The following is a 15,967-nucleotide window of genomic DNA, read 5'->3' on the forward strand; positions in this document are numbered from 1 at the left end:
TTAAGAACTACAGATTTCGGTCCATTATTAATGCTCGGGATGAAACAGTTCAGCCTGCAGTCCATATGCTCCCAGGGCCTGATCCTCTCTTGGCCTGCCTCTCCGCGCAGTCCCTGGCATTCGTTCTGCACTGGTGCCAGCATCAAATCTGCTCATCCGTGTCGGCTCCTCTCAGTTGCTCCATGCAGTTGATTTTAGCTCGTTATGCTTTACCATCAGCAGAGTTACGTTAGATTAGGTTACTTCAAATCCCTTCCCCCTTAAGAAATGGGTGTTCCTGGGGCCTTTAGCTGCTCCACGTACACAAACCCCATCGTGACCCTGGTGTTGTCACCCACGACCTGAGCAGCTCAGGTGCCTCCGTGCAGCATCCTCACTGTGGAGCTGGGTTGGAGCTGGAGACTCGAGTCTGGATGCCCAGCTGCATGTCTGATAAACCATCCTGCTCTCTACATGACTGCTGTATTTCTTCTGGTTGCACCGAGTATGGGTGTGATGGCTGTGAGGCCGGTTGGGCTGTTCAGTGACGGTGACGCTGTGACAGCCGGAGTGGGGAGCTGGCCCTGCTGTCTGCATTTATTCTGTGCAGATACAACCCAAAGCGTGCCGCTACCTGATCACTTGGCGCTCGCTCCTCCGACAAAGAAATCACCACCGGTTACTGTGTGCTCTCCTCGTCTGAGTCACTTCTCTGTGTATTCAGCTTTGAAAAAATATCAGCCGTGACTCAGACCTGGAGCTGCTAATCTTCAGTTTGAAGCCTTATCAGGCACTTTTTACTGTTTCTGCTTTTCAGATTTGCGTGTGTAGCATCCTTTGCATTGCCCATACCTGCCGTCAGCTGCCGCACTCAGGTTTTTGAGAAGCCCTCTGCTAAATTAGTTTTACAATGCCGCTTGCTCCTCTGTCAGCCCGGGAGCTCTTCAATCAAATTTTGCTTTTCAAGGGATTGTTTCACTAAGCTTTGGAAGTTGTTTCTAGTTGACTTTATTTGATTTTTCGCTATGAAAGATGATGCAGTGTTAACCAGGCTGTGGTTCCTTGGTGTGGCCCTTTGCTGAGTAAGGGCTGTTCCACGCAGCCCGGCGCCGGGAGCTCCTGCGCGCCAACGCTTTGCTGCTTTCTGGTCCTGTGTAATAACCATCAGTTGTACAACTCCAAACACTAAGCTAATGTATCAAAAAGCACTTAAAATAGATTGGGTGAGCCTTGGCAGACGTCTAGCAGAACTTTTCCAAATTTTAGCATATGTATTGTTTTATTCCTCCATCTGGCCAACAGATCATTGTTTGATATCTGAGTGCTTTGCATATCTCCTCCTTTTTCTTGCAACTGAGATACTTACACGTGCATTTAATAGAGCTTAATGCTATTTTTACATACCAGAGAAATAGCTGATGGCTTTCTGTTAATTGCGTGCACTTTGCAGTTAAACTTTTAGTGAAACATTCCTGTCTAAATACTTAAAGTCCAATGAAAATTTGTCGTCTTCTTTTATTAGAGGTGTTTATGTAGTAGTCTTAAAAAGGGACCTGGTTTTGTTTTACTGCACCGTGTATTCCTGTTTCTCTTTATTTCCTCCTGTGTGCAAGCTGTCCTTCCTCAGCATTTACTCAGGAGATCTCACTATCCTGAAGAGCTGAGCAGGGAGCTAATGAAGAGCTGTATTATATTTTTTATCATACATATCTCAGCCTGAGAGTGGAAAAGAAACACCCTTGAAAATGCCATAAAAGTAGAGGAGAAGTTAGGTGATTTTTGTGTGACTATTTTCTCTGCTCTTCAATAAAAATCGAGCAGTTAGTATGACAGCTGTTAGATCATGTTATATCGTACTGCTAAGATATTGAGTAGCATTTAAAGTAAAACTCCACCATTAAGCTGTATAAACTTTATCCGTTTCACTATGGTTTAATGGAAAAAAACCGAGTTTCTCAATAAAATGACATCATTTTTCCCAGGTTGTAACATTCACTTTACAACTGTTTTTCTTTAATTCAATTTATTTTACTTTTCTTTTTCTTGGCATCCTGTTTTTTTCTTGCAGTTCGGAGAGGGGGAAATCTCTTTTCGTAGAGCAGCCAGGTACTGTTCAAACCTCTTTTCCCTTCTTCCCCCTTCCCTCAACATCTTGTGCTAATCTGGAGCTCTATTTTTGTCAGGCAGACAGGGTTATATTTTCAAAGTACTGAGATGCACATTGAAATTTGGTAATCGGTATTTGTGGCTCTACCTGCCGCGCGTGAGGGGGTGGAGGGATTTATGTTTCATTGCTTGCTGCTGGAGCAAAGTTTGTGTAATGCCATGGGGTATTTTTCCATATAGCTGGTGTTTTTAAGGTGGGAGGGCTGTAGTTTCTTCTGTGTGATCAGGAAAGACATATGTATGATATAAAGTGTATTCTTCTCTTTTAAACGGTGGTATAAGCCTGGGCAGGGAAACTGCTAATATGTGTTGCAGCTTGTCATTTTGGGCTGCGTGAATAAAGTGGATGACTATTCCTTTGGGAAAGGATCTCGGGAACTGAGCAACTGATCCACTATCCAGCAAATTCCGTTTTAACTGTAATTTTCCTTTTTGTGTATACTCAAAAATAACATCGTGATGGGCCCTTAAATACCATTTCATACACAGAGCACAATTTCCACAGCACAGGTGGTGCTAATATAGGACAGTCCCCTAGGCACTTGTCGCCAGGAGTTGTACAGCTTGTTCAGTGTCTGCATCCATATGGCAATCTGTCCCATTCATAGAAAGACATTGTAGCTGTGCCTGTGGGTGCTGTGGTCAATGTAGTGTAAAAAGTAGATTTTTAACTCTCAGCAACCTATGTTCTGCTGTTTGTTTTATTGTAGAATCCAATTTATAACATGGGGGAAGAAAAATCAGCTCTGAGCAAATTCCAGAACAATCTTGCTGGCTTCAGTTGTTGTTTATTCTTGGAGCGCATGGTTAATCAGCAGGTGCACCAGCCCTGCACCGCTCTAATGAACAGTTTACAGGAAGTCTTGCTCGGAAGAAACATTTTCCTCATTGTTTATACTGTGAATTAACTCAGGAGTTGCAAAGCTGTAAACGATGGTAGCTGGCCATATATGTCACGCAAGTCTGTTTCTTACTTTTTTTTTCTTTTTTTTTTCTTTTTTTTTATTCTTTTTTCTGCTATGGTGTGTGGTTTTCCTTGGGCATGCTGTGCTTGGGAAAGATGCTGAGCCCCTCTGTCCCGTGCTGCCCAGCCAGGAGCCGGCGGCTGCCCCTGAACGGGGCAAATCCCAGCAAAATGCTCTTTGAAAAAGAGGGGCTGAAGTGCTGGCGTTGCACAGAGGTTCGGGTATAAACAAGTGAAGATGATTTATGGCTGCTCTGGTATCTATCATTCCAATGCCAAATGTTGTTGTGTTTTAGTGTGACTATTTGTTATGCTTTTTGGTAAACACAAACAAATAGACCGCCTAGCACCTGCGGCAGCATATGATATTTACACTACCTGTATGATTCAGCACGCTTCCCTGGGGAAGTAGGCTTGTGTCCTCTCGATTTTAGTGCTTTTTTAAATAGCATTCATCTGAGGGAAAGCATGTGGCAGAGAGAATTCAATGCTCTAACTATATTTCTCCCTTGGAGTCATTATTTATCTTAATTATTTTTTTATGGACACTTCCCCAAAGGGCATTTTCCTGGCTGCCGCAGGGGCGCGCGGGGGGCGAGGGCTCTATGCGATGTGACAGTCACCTTCTGCGCGGGTTTTGTTGTGCCTGTGGGACAGGGCTGAAAAACACTGACGTGAATAATCTGTGTTACTCATATCTCTTGATGTATCCCCGGTTTATATAAGGGTGAAAGACTTGCCTCGACTCTAAATGTAACAGAATAGGATTTTGTTAAACAAGAATAGATCTTGTTTCTCACTGTTTTCTTTTACTATAAATTCAAACGTAACAACAGAATATAAATTACAGTAAAATAAGGTTGGCAAACAGGATCTTTTTACAGAGTATGTATGTACGTTTGTAATTTTACACCTCAGTCTTGGTGAATTCCAAGGTCTAATCCTGTGTTTTTAAACTTGTGCGTGTTCTTAAAAGCGTTGCTGAATTGTGGCCAAAGCCTTGCCATGGCCACCTCCCTCTGCCATACGAATTGGGTGTGTAAGAGGAATGGGGTTGCTATGCTGAAAACAACAACAAAAAACCCACAAAAAAACAACCCCCAAATCCCAGAAATTGGTAGCATCACGTTTTGTTTTGTTCTTTTCCTAATTAAACTAAGATACTGAATGAATCCGTTCTCATATGAATAAATTAAGAGGCTGTTCAGAGAGGAATAAAATGAGATTTAGCAGGGATAAGTAGAAAGTAGACCAGCTAGGAAATAAAAATTCCGAACTGCTGGTTTGACATGACACGTCAGCTGCTCAGCATCGGTTGTGTGGGAAATGGCTGAGGCATAATCAGGGTTGAGAAATCAAGGTGGGACACTCTGTGCCATGTCTTGGTTAAAAAGGTAAATGCAGTCACGGGAGACATAAACATGCGTATTGCATCCGAGTCCTTTTTTCCTGTTCTGCTTCATGCAGAACCAGTTAAACCACATTGAGAGTGTGATGTACAATTGGCCACTCTCTTGCAGAAAGGATAAAGAGGAGCTGGAGCAAATACAGAGGAGAGCAGCTAGGGTGATAAAGGAGTTGGAGGGAATAGGCTATGAAGACAGATTAAAGGGAATTAAAGATCTACACCCTGGAAAAATAGAGGCTCTAGGAGGATGTGATTATGGTATGTAAGTACATGAAGTGATGCTACAAAGAAGAAGAGGGGAAAAAATTGTTCTCATTAGTTAGCAGTGCTGGAATTTAAAATCCAGCGTTTCAAATCACATGCGTCTGGGTATATTTGATGTACTTTTCACTACAGTACCCAGGCACAAGGTTGAAATAAAAAAATATGAGTTTAAAATAGTAGAGAAACTCGTTAATTCAAGTGCAGGGATGGAACTTCCACCTGAGATAAGTGATGGATTCAATACTGTGGTTTTTGTGCTGGGCATTTCTTTCAAATATTCTAGGAACATGTTCAGTTGCCCCAAGGAAAGGACGTGGGGCAGCGGCCGTGCGGGCCCCGGGGCAGTGCTGTGGCGGGCCTGGAAGACATACATAAGATTTCTAGAGTGCTGGAGGGTCAGTGTTGATTAATAATCCAAACCGTCAGTTCACAGATCAAAACCAGAAGATGATGCGTGTAATTATCCAATCTGGTTATACTCTACAGTGCGGATGGGAGTAGAGGAGAGGGGGAATAGCAGTCTGATTTTTGTCTTAATCTTGCTGCAAATGCTGCAGCGCTTTCCATGCGACAAGAGTTTAGAGCATAGTGCCCTGAGTGGCTGAGGACGGGGGGCAGTGATTTGGGGTGCGTTACTGGCCTTGTGTTATAGCAGCAGTGCTATGGCTCTGTGGGGTTTTTTTCTACGTGAAGCTACAAGTTAGCGCACACCGATTAGAAGACAGAATTTCAGCCTTTAGGCTGCAGTTTTAACCTGATTTGTCTTAAATTGGCGTAGTCATTTAAAATGTAATATACCACTCCTGTTACTTCCAATAGGGTTTGATGTAAAACACGAGCTTCTTCTAGTCCTAGGTCTGGATGTGGACTAAAGTAATGAGGAAGGGGAGAAACACAGCTTTTAAAAAAAAGGATCCAAAAATATCCAAGCCGACTTTGGGAAGAGCTGACAGTGGCCATACGTATCAATTGCCACCTCTCCCAAAGGCCCACGACCCTCTGCTGAGCTTTATCCAGTGGTGGGGAGGCATTTACCCTGCTCAAGTAATTCTCTATTCAGATCAAATACATGCTTTCGGAGCAGTTAGTGAGGCTTGGAGAGGAGCATGAATATCTAGAAGTATTTCATTAGAGTATATGGCTTAACATGTTCCTTGATTTTTTTTTTTTTTTTTTTAGTATGATTATTATTTTTTAATTATTTTGGGTTTGTTTTTGAATTCGCTGTTCAGAGAGGAAAGGGATGCTAAGCCACCTGAGTAATAATGCAGAGCGATTTGCACCAGTGCAACTTGACTGCAAAACACATCTTTATTCAATTGATATTGTCATGAAGGCAGGAACTTGCATTCAAGTACAGTTGGTACAAGGATTTAATCATCATTGCTTCTGTTTTGATTTTACATCAAATACAGCAAGTGTTTCTGACTCAGAGAATTGTGACATTTTCACCAGCTTTATTCTATTGGTGCCTTTCGATGAGCTTCAGAGCTCACTGGGCAGTCACAAAAACGGGAGGCCCCTGCTGATTTCCAGTTGTGTCTCTCTTCCTCCTGTACATGACCAAAATCATGGCATTTTGCCTTGACAGCTGTGCCATCCACATCAGACCGGGGGAAATGTTGTACGAGACCGAGTCCTGTGCTCCTGCCTGGACTGTACGCTGACGTGGGCTTCATGGCAGCTTGCAAAGATGAGGTCATTTCCTGTTACCCCTGAGAAATATATGTATATATATATTTTTTTTAAAGGCAATTGTGCAGTTTCTGTGGGTGCTCTGCTCAAACCCCTTCCAAGAAGAAAGCAGGAGACGTGGTATTGATTTTTTCCATGTGCAGGTGGCTCAGGCATGTTCTCCGCACCGTTAGAACGTGAGCAGATGCTTCAAAACCGTAATAGAAAATCAAAGACGCTTCTCTATATCACTGGCTTCCCCCCCGTGTTTTGGCAAAGATCGTTGGCCCAAGGAGATCTGGAAGAGAGAGTGCAGAGTATGAAGTATGTCAGCATCGTGAATATTTAAAATGCGAGCCACTGTATGGCAGAAGTACTATTACTGAAGCTTCTGCTTAGCTAGATTTTATATCCACCCGTGACTTTTTTGCCAGTGCGTACAAGCGTGGTATCTAGTTTCATGTGGTTAGGATTAAACCGTACGACACAGGTAGCTTTCATGGTAGTGCTTTGGTCAGTACTTTCCCTGATGCCCAGTGTCACTGACATTTCGTTTCTCCACGTGGGCTCAGCTCTCTGTGGTTCCTCTCTCTCCCATGGGTTTGTGCAGAGTCTTTGGTGATGCTGTAGCACAGTAGATAACACTCTGAAGGTGAAATGGCTGAAGAGGGGTGGGTGAGTGGGGCTCTGCAAATGCCAGTTGTGACGGCAATCCCTGTCACAGTAGGTGGTGAAGTTCCTTCCAGACCCCCTGAAGATCCCTGGGGTTATGAAGCACCAGAGGCTGAAGAAGGTGGAGGTAAAAACTCCTCTATCCAGCAAGCACAAGAAGCTGTGGAAATGCCTGGCCCTTCTCCTCTCCCCTCCTTACTGGAAACCAGGCTGGAGGCAGCAGAAAATAAGTGGACACTTACGCAGTTTTCAGCTCCCCACATGGATTTCTTTACTCTGTCGTATGTCATGAATAAGCTGACTTACGCAAGACGTTCTGCTTGCCAGGGGGTTATTTGCTGTACTTCAATGTAAGAATGCTGCGCTGTTGCATTATTTGGAAATAATTGTATTGTGTTAAGTATTTTGCATGCAAATACCTTAGGAGGAGGAAAAAAAAATAACACATAATCTTGATTTTTCTGTAATTTATTCCTTCACTTCTTTGAAAATTATGTCTTGTTATAAAACCACTTCCACTAACTAGTGTTGCATCACCGGTACCCGACCGTGAATACGCGTTCTTGGGAAGGGGAGGGTGACAGAAACAAACACCTACTCTAATGTGTCATTAGAAATCAAACAGATCCAAAACCTGCTTCTGCTTGCCAATGCTCAGATCTTCTGGAAGTCTGTCTCAGGCAGTGAGACCAAGGATGCATCTAGCTTACAGACACTGTGCTTGCGTGCAGACAAAATAAAATGGAACAATTTAAGATTATAGGTTTGCATTGTGCCCACAAAGCTGTTCATATATTGGATTAAAATCTTCATTTTCCACCTCTATTTGCTTAAACAAAGTGAGTACTTGGAGGAGTTGAACAGTTCCCTGTTCATTTCCACCGGCTGTATCCTTTGTGCGTGACATCCGCTGTTCTGTAAACCCGCTCTGTTTAGTTTTGAGGTGCTTCTTAAGGCTGTATCAGGGAACAAGTGGCGATCTGTAACATCTTTAAAGTGGGATGGATAAAATAGCAGTAACCTGATACTGACACATAAAGGTCACCGCAAGGCTCCACTGAAACCCCCAAGCGCGGCGGGGGTCGAAAGGCTCGCTGCCTGCGGAGGGTGCCCGCATTCAGCTTTCAATGCTGAGGTTTTTTTTCTTTTCAAAGGTCTGTTTTTGGGAAGTTGAAGTAGTTGCTCTGCTTTGTTGAATGGCAGTGGAAGCTATACATAGGTGTTAAGAATGTTACGCTTAGCCTCGTGTTAAGAAAATGACCTTTTAAGTTCCCATTTACAGTCAACGCCAATCTTTCTGGTTATTGACAGCACTAGACTTTGACATCCTGAGCATCGTCTACAGTTTGATACTCGCTTGGTCACTCCATCATTTTCTTTGGACACAATACCAGGGTATCGTGTCCTACATAGTTTGTCTTGTCTTGTGCAAGTTCCCTGGAAAGAAAAGAGATTTGCACTTGGATTTAAAAAATAAATACAAATCGCGGTAGGGCTCTTTCCGTTGACTTGGCCGTGGCCTTTAGGCTCTCACAGGGAAACTTTAAAAAACCCTGCTGGGGGTTTAAGCCATGTGACTCCTGTTGATATTATAATGAGATTTAGAGTGCTTAAAACCCACGGGGCACTGACTCCTTACTTGGCGTCCCACAGTATTTCTGCAGTCATCCTGGTGGATGGGTAACGCGCTCTCTGTAAATTAATACACTGAACTTTTTTTGGGGGGGGGGGGGGGTTCTGCCCAACACACTGAAATCCTAACTCTCATGTGTAGTCTTCATGGACTTTAATGGAGTGCTAACATGGAAGCCTGCTTTCTCACCCTTTGCTGTATTCAGGTATGGAAGCAGATGATAAAACCCATTATTTTCTGAATTATTCTTTCCTGATGTGTATGGAGGGTGTTTGACCATATGCCTGTCTGGCCGGGGTGTTCCGGTGCTCCTTCAGCCATCCTCCCTCTTTCACAGCTGAGGAAACGTGTGCTGCAGCATTTTTGTAATTTCCTTGCAATGAATGCATTGGTTCCTTTGTTCCTTTAAAAAGTTAACTGATAGAGCACATGTAAAAAAAATGATCAAGTTAAAACAGTTAAATATTCCTTTATAGAAAAAGCCTTTGGAGGTCTCTTCACTTACAGTTGTTTTTTTTTTAGGAAATAACCTTGCACATATATGTATAATTATGTTTGAAGAACTATTTTTAAATGGCCAAAAAAAAGATTTTAATGAAATAATGAATTAGGTAAATGTACAACTCGTAATACCTTTTTCCAGTCAGATCTGTACCTTTTAAAATTTTTTAATTAAAAATAATTTTTAAAACCACCTTCAAGGATCTTTAGGTTCTCATTGGGCCTGAAGTCAAAAGTGGCAGAATCTGGGTGGGAATTTCTCTTGCAACTTCTTTGCATTTGGGATAACATCTCAGTGGTATGTTCTACAGCGGTCTTGGTATCCAGTGCATCAGAACTAATACAAGAACACAATTTTGTTATAATCTGCAGGCAGATAATATTATAGCACAGGAATAAACAGCATTGCCCTGTGTGTATGAAAGTAAAATGGCAAAAAGTAGGCGTTTATCCATAATATTACCTGCAATCCAGGATAAAATAAAAGCCACACCTAGATGCTGGTATGTGTTCATATCCTTTGTGTATGTTTGAAGCATACATAATACAGCCCAGGCATACTGTAGCAAAAAGGTTTGCTATGAAAAATAGATATGTGTGTGAGCATAAAATAGAGATTTCAGTACTATTTTGGCATTTTATTTTTAAAGTCATCTAAGCTTATGGAAATTGTTGCAAAAATAATTCCTTTACTTAGGAAGTTTCCATGCAGAAGTTGAATAAAGAAGATGTTTTAGAATATGGTTCATCAGTTAGTGCAACAGATACATTTCCCTGAGCACCACATGGCCTGGATCAAAGCGTCTCATGACTTGGATCAGTGCAGCCAAATCATTACGTATTGATTGGAATCCCGCTGAAGGATTAACCCTTTCGTGCTCAGATGATTTTATTTTTCTTTAGCCCTGGTTTCAGTAGTTACAAAGGTCTGTGACGTTCCTGACAAATCTTAGCAAGGTTAATAGCCCCCACTAGCCCCTCATACTGAGGAATCCTTTGGTTACATGGTTCCTTTTTTATTATAAATTTTGCATTTGAAAGTGCATCTTGGATCTTCTTTACTGGGACTTAAGAGGGCTGTACTTTTGCAAAGAAACAACCTGTAAGAGGGGGAAAAAACAACCACACAGCCCAGTAAATAAATAACGTGATGGGAAAACCAAGGCTGCAAACTTGGTGCTTTTTGTCTTTCTGTAGCGACAAGGAAAGCTACAAGCGACAAGGTCCAGTTGTACTCCATACACTATTGTATGGAGATGACTTTTCTTCCTGATGAAGTCGAATCATAAATATGCAGTGTTCATAAATTTCTTAGCAAAATATCAAGCAGGATATTAAGCAGGTCTGTCAAATGATTTCTCCCCCGTCCATGTTAATTTAAATTCTTTACAAAGCTTTTAATTAATGAATGAAATGTAGGAGGATAGCTAAGTAAGAATGACACATGTTTTGCACTGCAAATGGTATTTAATTCTGTTTTGAGAAACGATGGGCAGAGTCAGGTGGGTACCATGAGATGTTAGGGATGTTTCGGGATCTGTTGTTTGCTGCTCTTAAAGAGTCTTTGTGAAGATTAATTATCACAGTGCCGTCAGTTACACCACTTTTTCTCTTTTCTCTTTCTCTCCTCCAGTTTATCCCATGAGGAGCACTCACACAGCCATCCGCTCTATGGACACGGTGTATGCAAGTGGCCAGGCTGTGAAGCAGTATGTGAAGACTTCCAGTCATTTCTAAAGTAAGGATGGTTTTTTTGGCACTCGCATTGTACAGAAAGCATGCCCTGAGATTCTGTGTGCTGTCACTCACCGTGGGCCTGATGCAAAGCCCATTGAAGTCAACAGAGAGCTCCCTTTCACTTCAGTGGCTTTTGGATCAGGCTCAAGAACGTTTTAACAGGGGATAGTAAATTAGCCCCATGGGGAACGTATGGTCTTGCTCAGTGTATTGCTATAAAAGAGTGTTTGCAGTTCTGCAGCCTTTTTTTTTTTATAATTTATTTAAATAATTTTTAAGTTGTAGTATTGATAGTGTAAACAATACAACCTTGATTTAACCTTGATTTCACTTTAATTTAGAAATTTAGTCTTGAATTAACTCCATAATTGAACAGAGAATTGCAGAACATCACGTGAAATTTAATTTATGTCAAATAAGTAACTAATGAACAAAGTCTACACTACTAAAAATAAACTATAATTATATTAATTGGGCCCCTGCAGTTTGCTGCAGACCTTTCCTTGCTGCCAAAGAACACAGTTTTACACGTTGCTTAAACAGTGTGTTACGGACTAGTGTGTGGTAATGCCTGCATCTCGAAGCAGGGAAGGACCAGCAGAGCTCTAATAACTTACACATGGTTGTTCTATGGCTGAACCATGAGCCTCACCCCTCCAGGCTGGAACAAAAAGTGTTCCCATCACAGAAGAGTTTTCTGTCTGGGTAGATCACCAGGTATACATATGCTTTGGGTTCACCCAGGTTCCTGAAGGTTTGGGTGCTGATATTTTGTCAAGTACTACAGCTTTTCAGTCATAAGGTCACAAAAGACCAACTGCCCCAACAGTTTATGATTTAAATGCACAAAGGGAGAAATTCTGCCCCCATTTACAGTGGTGATCTCATGAAGTGAGTCCACATAAATACATGGGACTCTTCAGAATGGATAGATAGAATTAATCCCAAAACATTCAGCTGTATCTATTATTTCTGGGGCAGTTCCCTGGATTTTTATGTGAGGGAGGGAAGGGTGACAGCAAGCAGAGCGTGTTTGTTGAATGCTGTTAGATGGTAGAGATAGTTTTTTGCTCTAGGAGCAGAATGGGCCAGTTCTGCATCCACTGGCAAAAGCCTCCTGAATTCAGTAGGAGCAGTGCTGGGCCTCATATAAACATACACTAAAAGTGAGGAATAGTAGAGTCATGAGAAGGTTCTCATTACAAGAGGATTACAAAATGAGAAGGTGCTAGTCATAAATTTCCATGAAGGGTGGTCTCATTTCTTTTAATTCATCCTGTTGTTCACTTAAGTGAAATAAATGCTAATCTCGCCATACTTGCCAGCTCATTCATATTCATATGTCATACTATAGCATTTAGACCTTTAAAACAATTCTAATTTTTACTGCACTTAACGCAAAGGAAAGGTGCTGTGGTAGCCTTAGATATCAGGGTAATGTGTGTAGTCACATCAAGTCAGATTATGCCACCTTTGCTTTTTCTGCTAGACCCAGATCCAGATTAGATCTGTTGGTTTCAAGATTTCCTGTGCATAGAAAATACAGCCCTTAAGTCACATGGCCTGGGTAGAGGCAAGGTTGATTTTTCTGGGGTATTCTGGAGATGTTTCAGTAAGCAGACCAAGTTCACCTGGAGGAGATACTTGGGGTGGTCAGTAGCTAGGAATAACTGGAGAGCTGCTACCAGCGCAGGCTGGACCCAAAGCGGCTCCATCTACTCCCAGCACCAACAATTCTGGTTCTTTTTATCACTCACTTATCATCTTTTTTTTTTTTTTTCCCATTGAAACCTTTCAACAGAAATATTTTGTGTGAATTTCTTAAACCCATCAGCTCCTGTAAATTTTCTCATTATCCAAATTCTGCAGCATCCAGACAAAGTCTTATTGTTCCAAGTGATATTTAACCCAGAACTAATGCAGAAATGAATGTCCCTGAGCAGTGCATTGACACTGTTAGGAAGTGAGCCTTGCTTCATAAAATGATACAGTATCCTTCCAAGTCTCCTGTGGAGCATCTGTCTTTAAGTTATATTGCCATTCATCAGAATTCACTACTCAATGAAAAGATAATGGGTAGATGCTTGAAGTTTCTTTCTGGTACTTGTATAATCCGTGTAGCTCTTTCGACAGTCCCCACAAGAGAAAAACTCTTGTTTACCAGGTGAAATACAGCCTGTGTATCAATTGAGTATTGCTTAATTTCACTTACCTTGGTAAAAAGGCTTGTTAGAAAAAGCAAAGAGAAGTTGCATGTGGAATGAAAGCTCTATATTCCAATAAAATGATTCTGCAGTTCAGGGAGAAAAAAGGACTCGCAGGTCTAAAACATGGTTCATTTCTTTTCCTCCTGAGGAAGAAATATCATAACTGTTGGTAAATCAAAACCAGAGATTTGACACTCTTCTGTGATCGTTCTGTAGTGTTTGTTCCCAAGGTGAGGTACACCACAGGGCCCTTGATTTCAAAGATAAATACTGTACAAATAACGATCCTAGTTGTCTTTCACTCACAGCCAACAGGAGGATGCTTATCAGAACCAGCAGATACATGAGCTATTGTACACATTTATTTCCCTATTTCTTTTCAAAATGAGTTGCAGTTTTAGTGTTTTGTCGTGGACTTTGCTTGGTTTTGGTTTTTTTGTTGTTTTGGGGTTTTTGGTTGTGTTTTTTTTTTTTATTGCTTTTTGGTGGTGGTGGTGGTTATTTTTTTTTTAAATCCATCAGCCATTGGTTATCATGTGAAGCAGTATCAGAGCTAACCGATAGCAGCAGGGGCTGCTGCCAAGCCTAATGAAACAGAAGCACCCTGCATGCTCCAGAATACACCCTGAGCCTAAAACTAAACCCCAGTGCGGTCTCCCCGATGGCTGTGGCAGCCAGGTGAGGGCTGGAGGTGCACACGTGTCTCACGTGTTAACCAGGGCCCGTCTTGCAGGCGGCAGCCAAAGGAGCAATTAGCAGCGCAGAACGGCTTTCCTTCAAAATTGACTATATCCTTGATTTCATTTGCATGTGTTTAGAGACCGCTGCGGATAGAAATATATACCTCTATAGAGCAAGTTGTTCAGGAAATCCCTCCTGGAGGGAGAGTGGTTTATTCAGCAAGGTATTGAGGCATCCAGTGCAAAAAATGGAGAAGATTTAGCATAGTTTTATCCACACACACCCCCCTTTCTTCTTTTAAAATTTGATTTTGATTTAGATGTGCTTAATCATGGCCGTACTATTTTTAAATCAAGTATATTCCTTAAAGAAGGGACACAAGCCTTTGGAGATCTTGCAGCCTTGTATTGCAGTGATGCTAGTAATCTGCTTCATGTGAATTTAACTTTGATGAAAGGAAGGGGAGTTTATGTGAAAGAAACTACTAAGTGCTCTCTGTAATGTTTTCACAAGTGTTTTTATCATGGTAACATCTTGTTTACTTTAGTTGCCTGCCTAAAACTACTTGGAACATGTTAAGAAAACATTTCGAGAAAGCTTCTACAAAGAGGCTTTTGTTTAGCAGCAACTGTGAGACTGCTCGGCTCACAAAGGTGTTAACTTTCAACCCCTTAAGCACTTCCACATGAAATTCCAGCAACTATGTTTGTGGTTTTGGAAAAACAAAGTGTATATTAAAGAAACCAGGTATATGCTAATACATGTTGAAGTAGGCCGGAAATCATAAATTGTTTCGAAGGCATTAATTGCTATCATTTGCATGTCAAAATGTTCTGCAGTGAAATCATCTGCAGTTAGAACAAGAGAGACTTTTTAAAATGGAATAGGTAGCAAGGGCAGAGGAAGGGCTAGTCTTCCTAGGGCTTTCAGATTTGTAAATTGCGGGCCGGCCCAGTTAAGTCTCCAGCTCTGGAGCGTTGTGGTGTGAGGGGCTGCCCGGCTGAGGGGCTGCACCAGCACCCAGCACCCATCCCGCTCACGGCGGGACCCGCCTGGGCGCTCGGCCACGTCACCCAGCATTTTATTTTCCGACTCTTTAGAGTCGCGGCTCAAATATCGACGTTCCCGTTGGTTTTACACCCCCTGGCTCCCTCCCCCCGCCATGGCCAGGTCCCGCAGTGCCCCCTAGCGCTGCCGGAGCAGCGTCCTGAGGGAGCCCCGCGCAGAGCGGGAAAACAGCGGCCCAGGCACACCGAACTCGCCAAATTTTTACTTTTACACGCATATATATATATATTTTTCCTCTCAGGGCGAGCATTCGGCTTCCACCGGTAAATATCTCAGACGCCTGCCTGCTACCTGCAATGTAATATATACGTAGCGAGGCACATTGTCTTGCGTTATTGCGTTTTATATCTTAAGGTGCTCTTAGTTTATGTTTCACATTATAATTTCCGGTGTGTAATCAGAAAGCATTACTTAAGAGACAAGGATCATCTTTGTTTCATACTTTTATTGACACTGTCTACCATATTACTGTGATGTCTAAATGGTAAAATTTATTATTAGCAATAGTGTCACAAAAGTCTGAGACAGCGATTTTCCTTTCAATAAAAGTAGTTAAAAACCTTTTAGAAAATCCATAATTTTGATTGCTGGTACTTCATAAATGTATAACTGGTACTTTTTAGCTGTCTCTTTAGGGAAAAATGAGTTTTATCACCTGCAGTACCTGGGTTAATGAAATTGTGTGTTGGAATTTAGCCAGAATGAAAGATGAGATCATTCGGTGGCACTAATATTGGCAACAGGTCTCATAAAAAGGTTCGACTCTTTTTAGAGGAGTATCATTAGGTTTTTTTTCTTTTTTTTTGTTCTTTTTTTTTTGAGGATAGGGCGAGATTCGAGTTGTCATTTTTTAAGTTTCTGTGGTTCTGAGATTTTTCATCTGCTGTAATATCCAAAACCCAGTGACCTAAAAGCCTCCACCAGGGCCAAGAGAAACACAACAGTGTCCATCAATGCCTAGTAAAGGAATTTACTTGCTTCAGATTTCAGCTCCAGTTCCTGTTTCAGCCTTT

General features: G+C 41.9%; 1 protein-coding gene across 14 annotated transcripts in view; it reads left to right on the top strand.

Moving 5' to 3' along the window:
• The window catches only part of FOXP1 (forkhead box P1), a 383,077-nt gene that overhangs the window by 325,646 nt on the left and 41,464 nt on the right, over positions 1–15,967 (top strand). For all 14 annotated transcript variants that reach the window (XM_071813224.1, XM_071813231.1, XM_071813229.1 and 11 more), the window contains one exon: positions 10,895–10,999. In XM_071813224.1, coding sequence (XP_071669325.1) covers positions 10,895–10,999 — 105 coding nt within the window. The remainder of the gene's footprint in view (positions 1–10,894; positions 11,000–15,967) is intronic.

This window comes from Patagioenas fasciata, chromosome 10 (assembly GCF_037038585.1).
Source record: "Patagioenas fasciata isolate bPatFas1 chromosome 10, bPatFas1.hap1, whole genome shotgun sequence".
NCBI lineage: Eukaryota > Metazoa > Chordata > Aves > Columbiformes > Columbidae > Patagioenas > Patagioenas fasciata.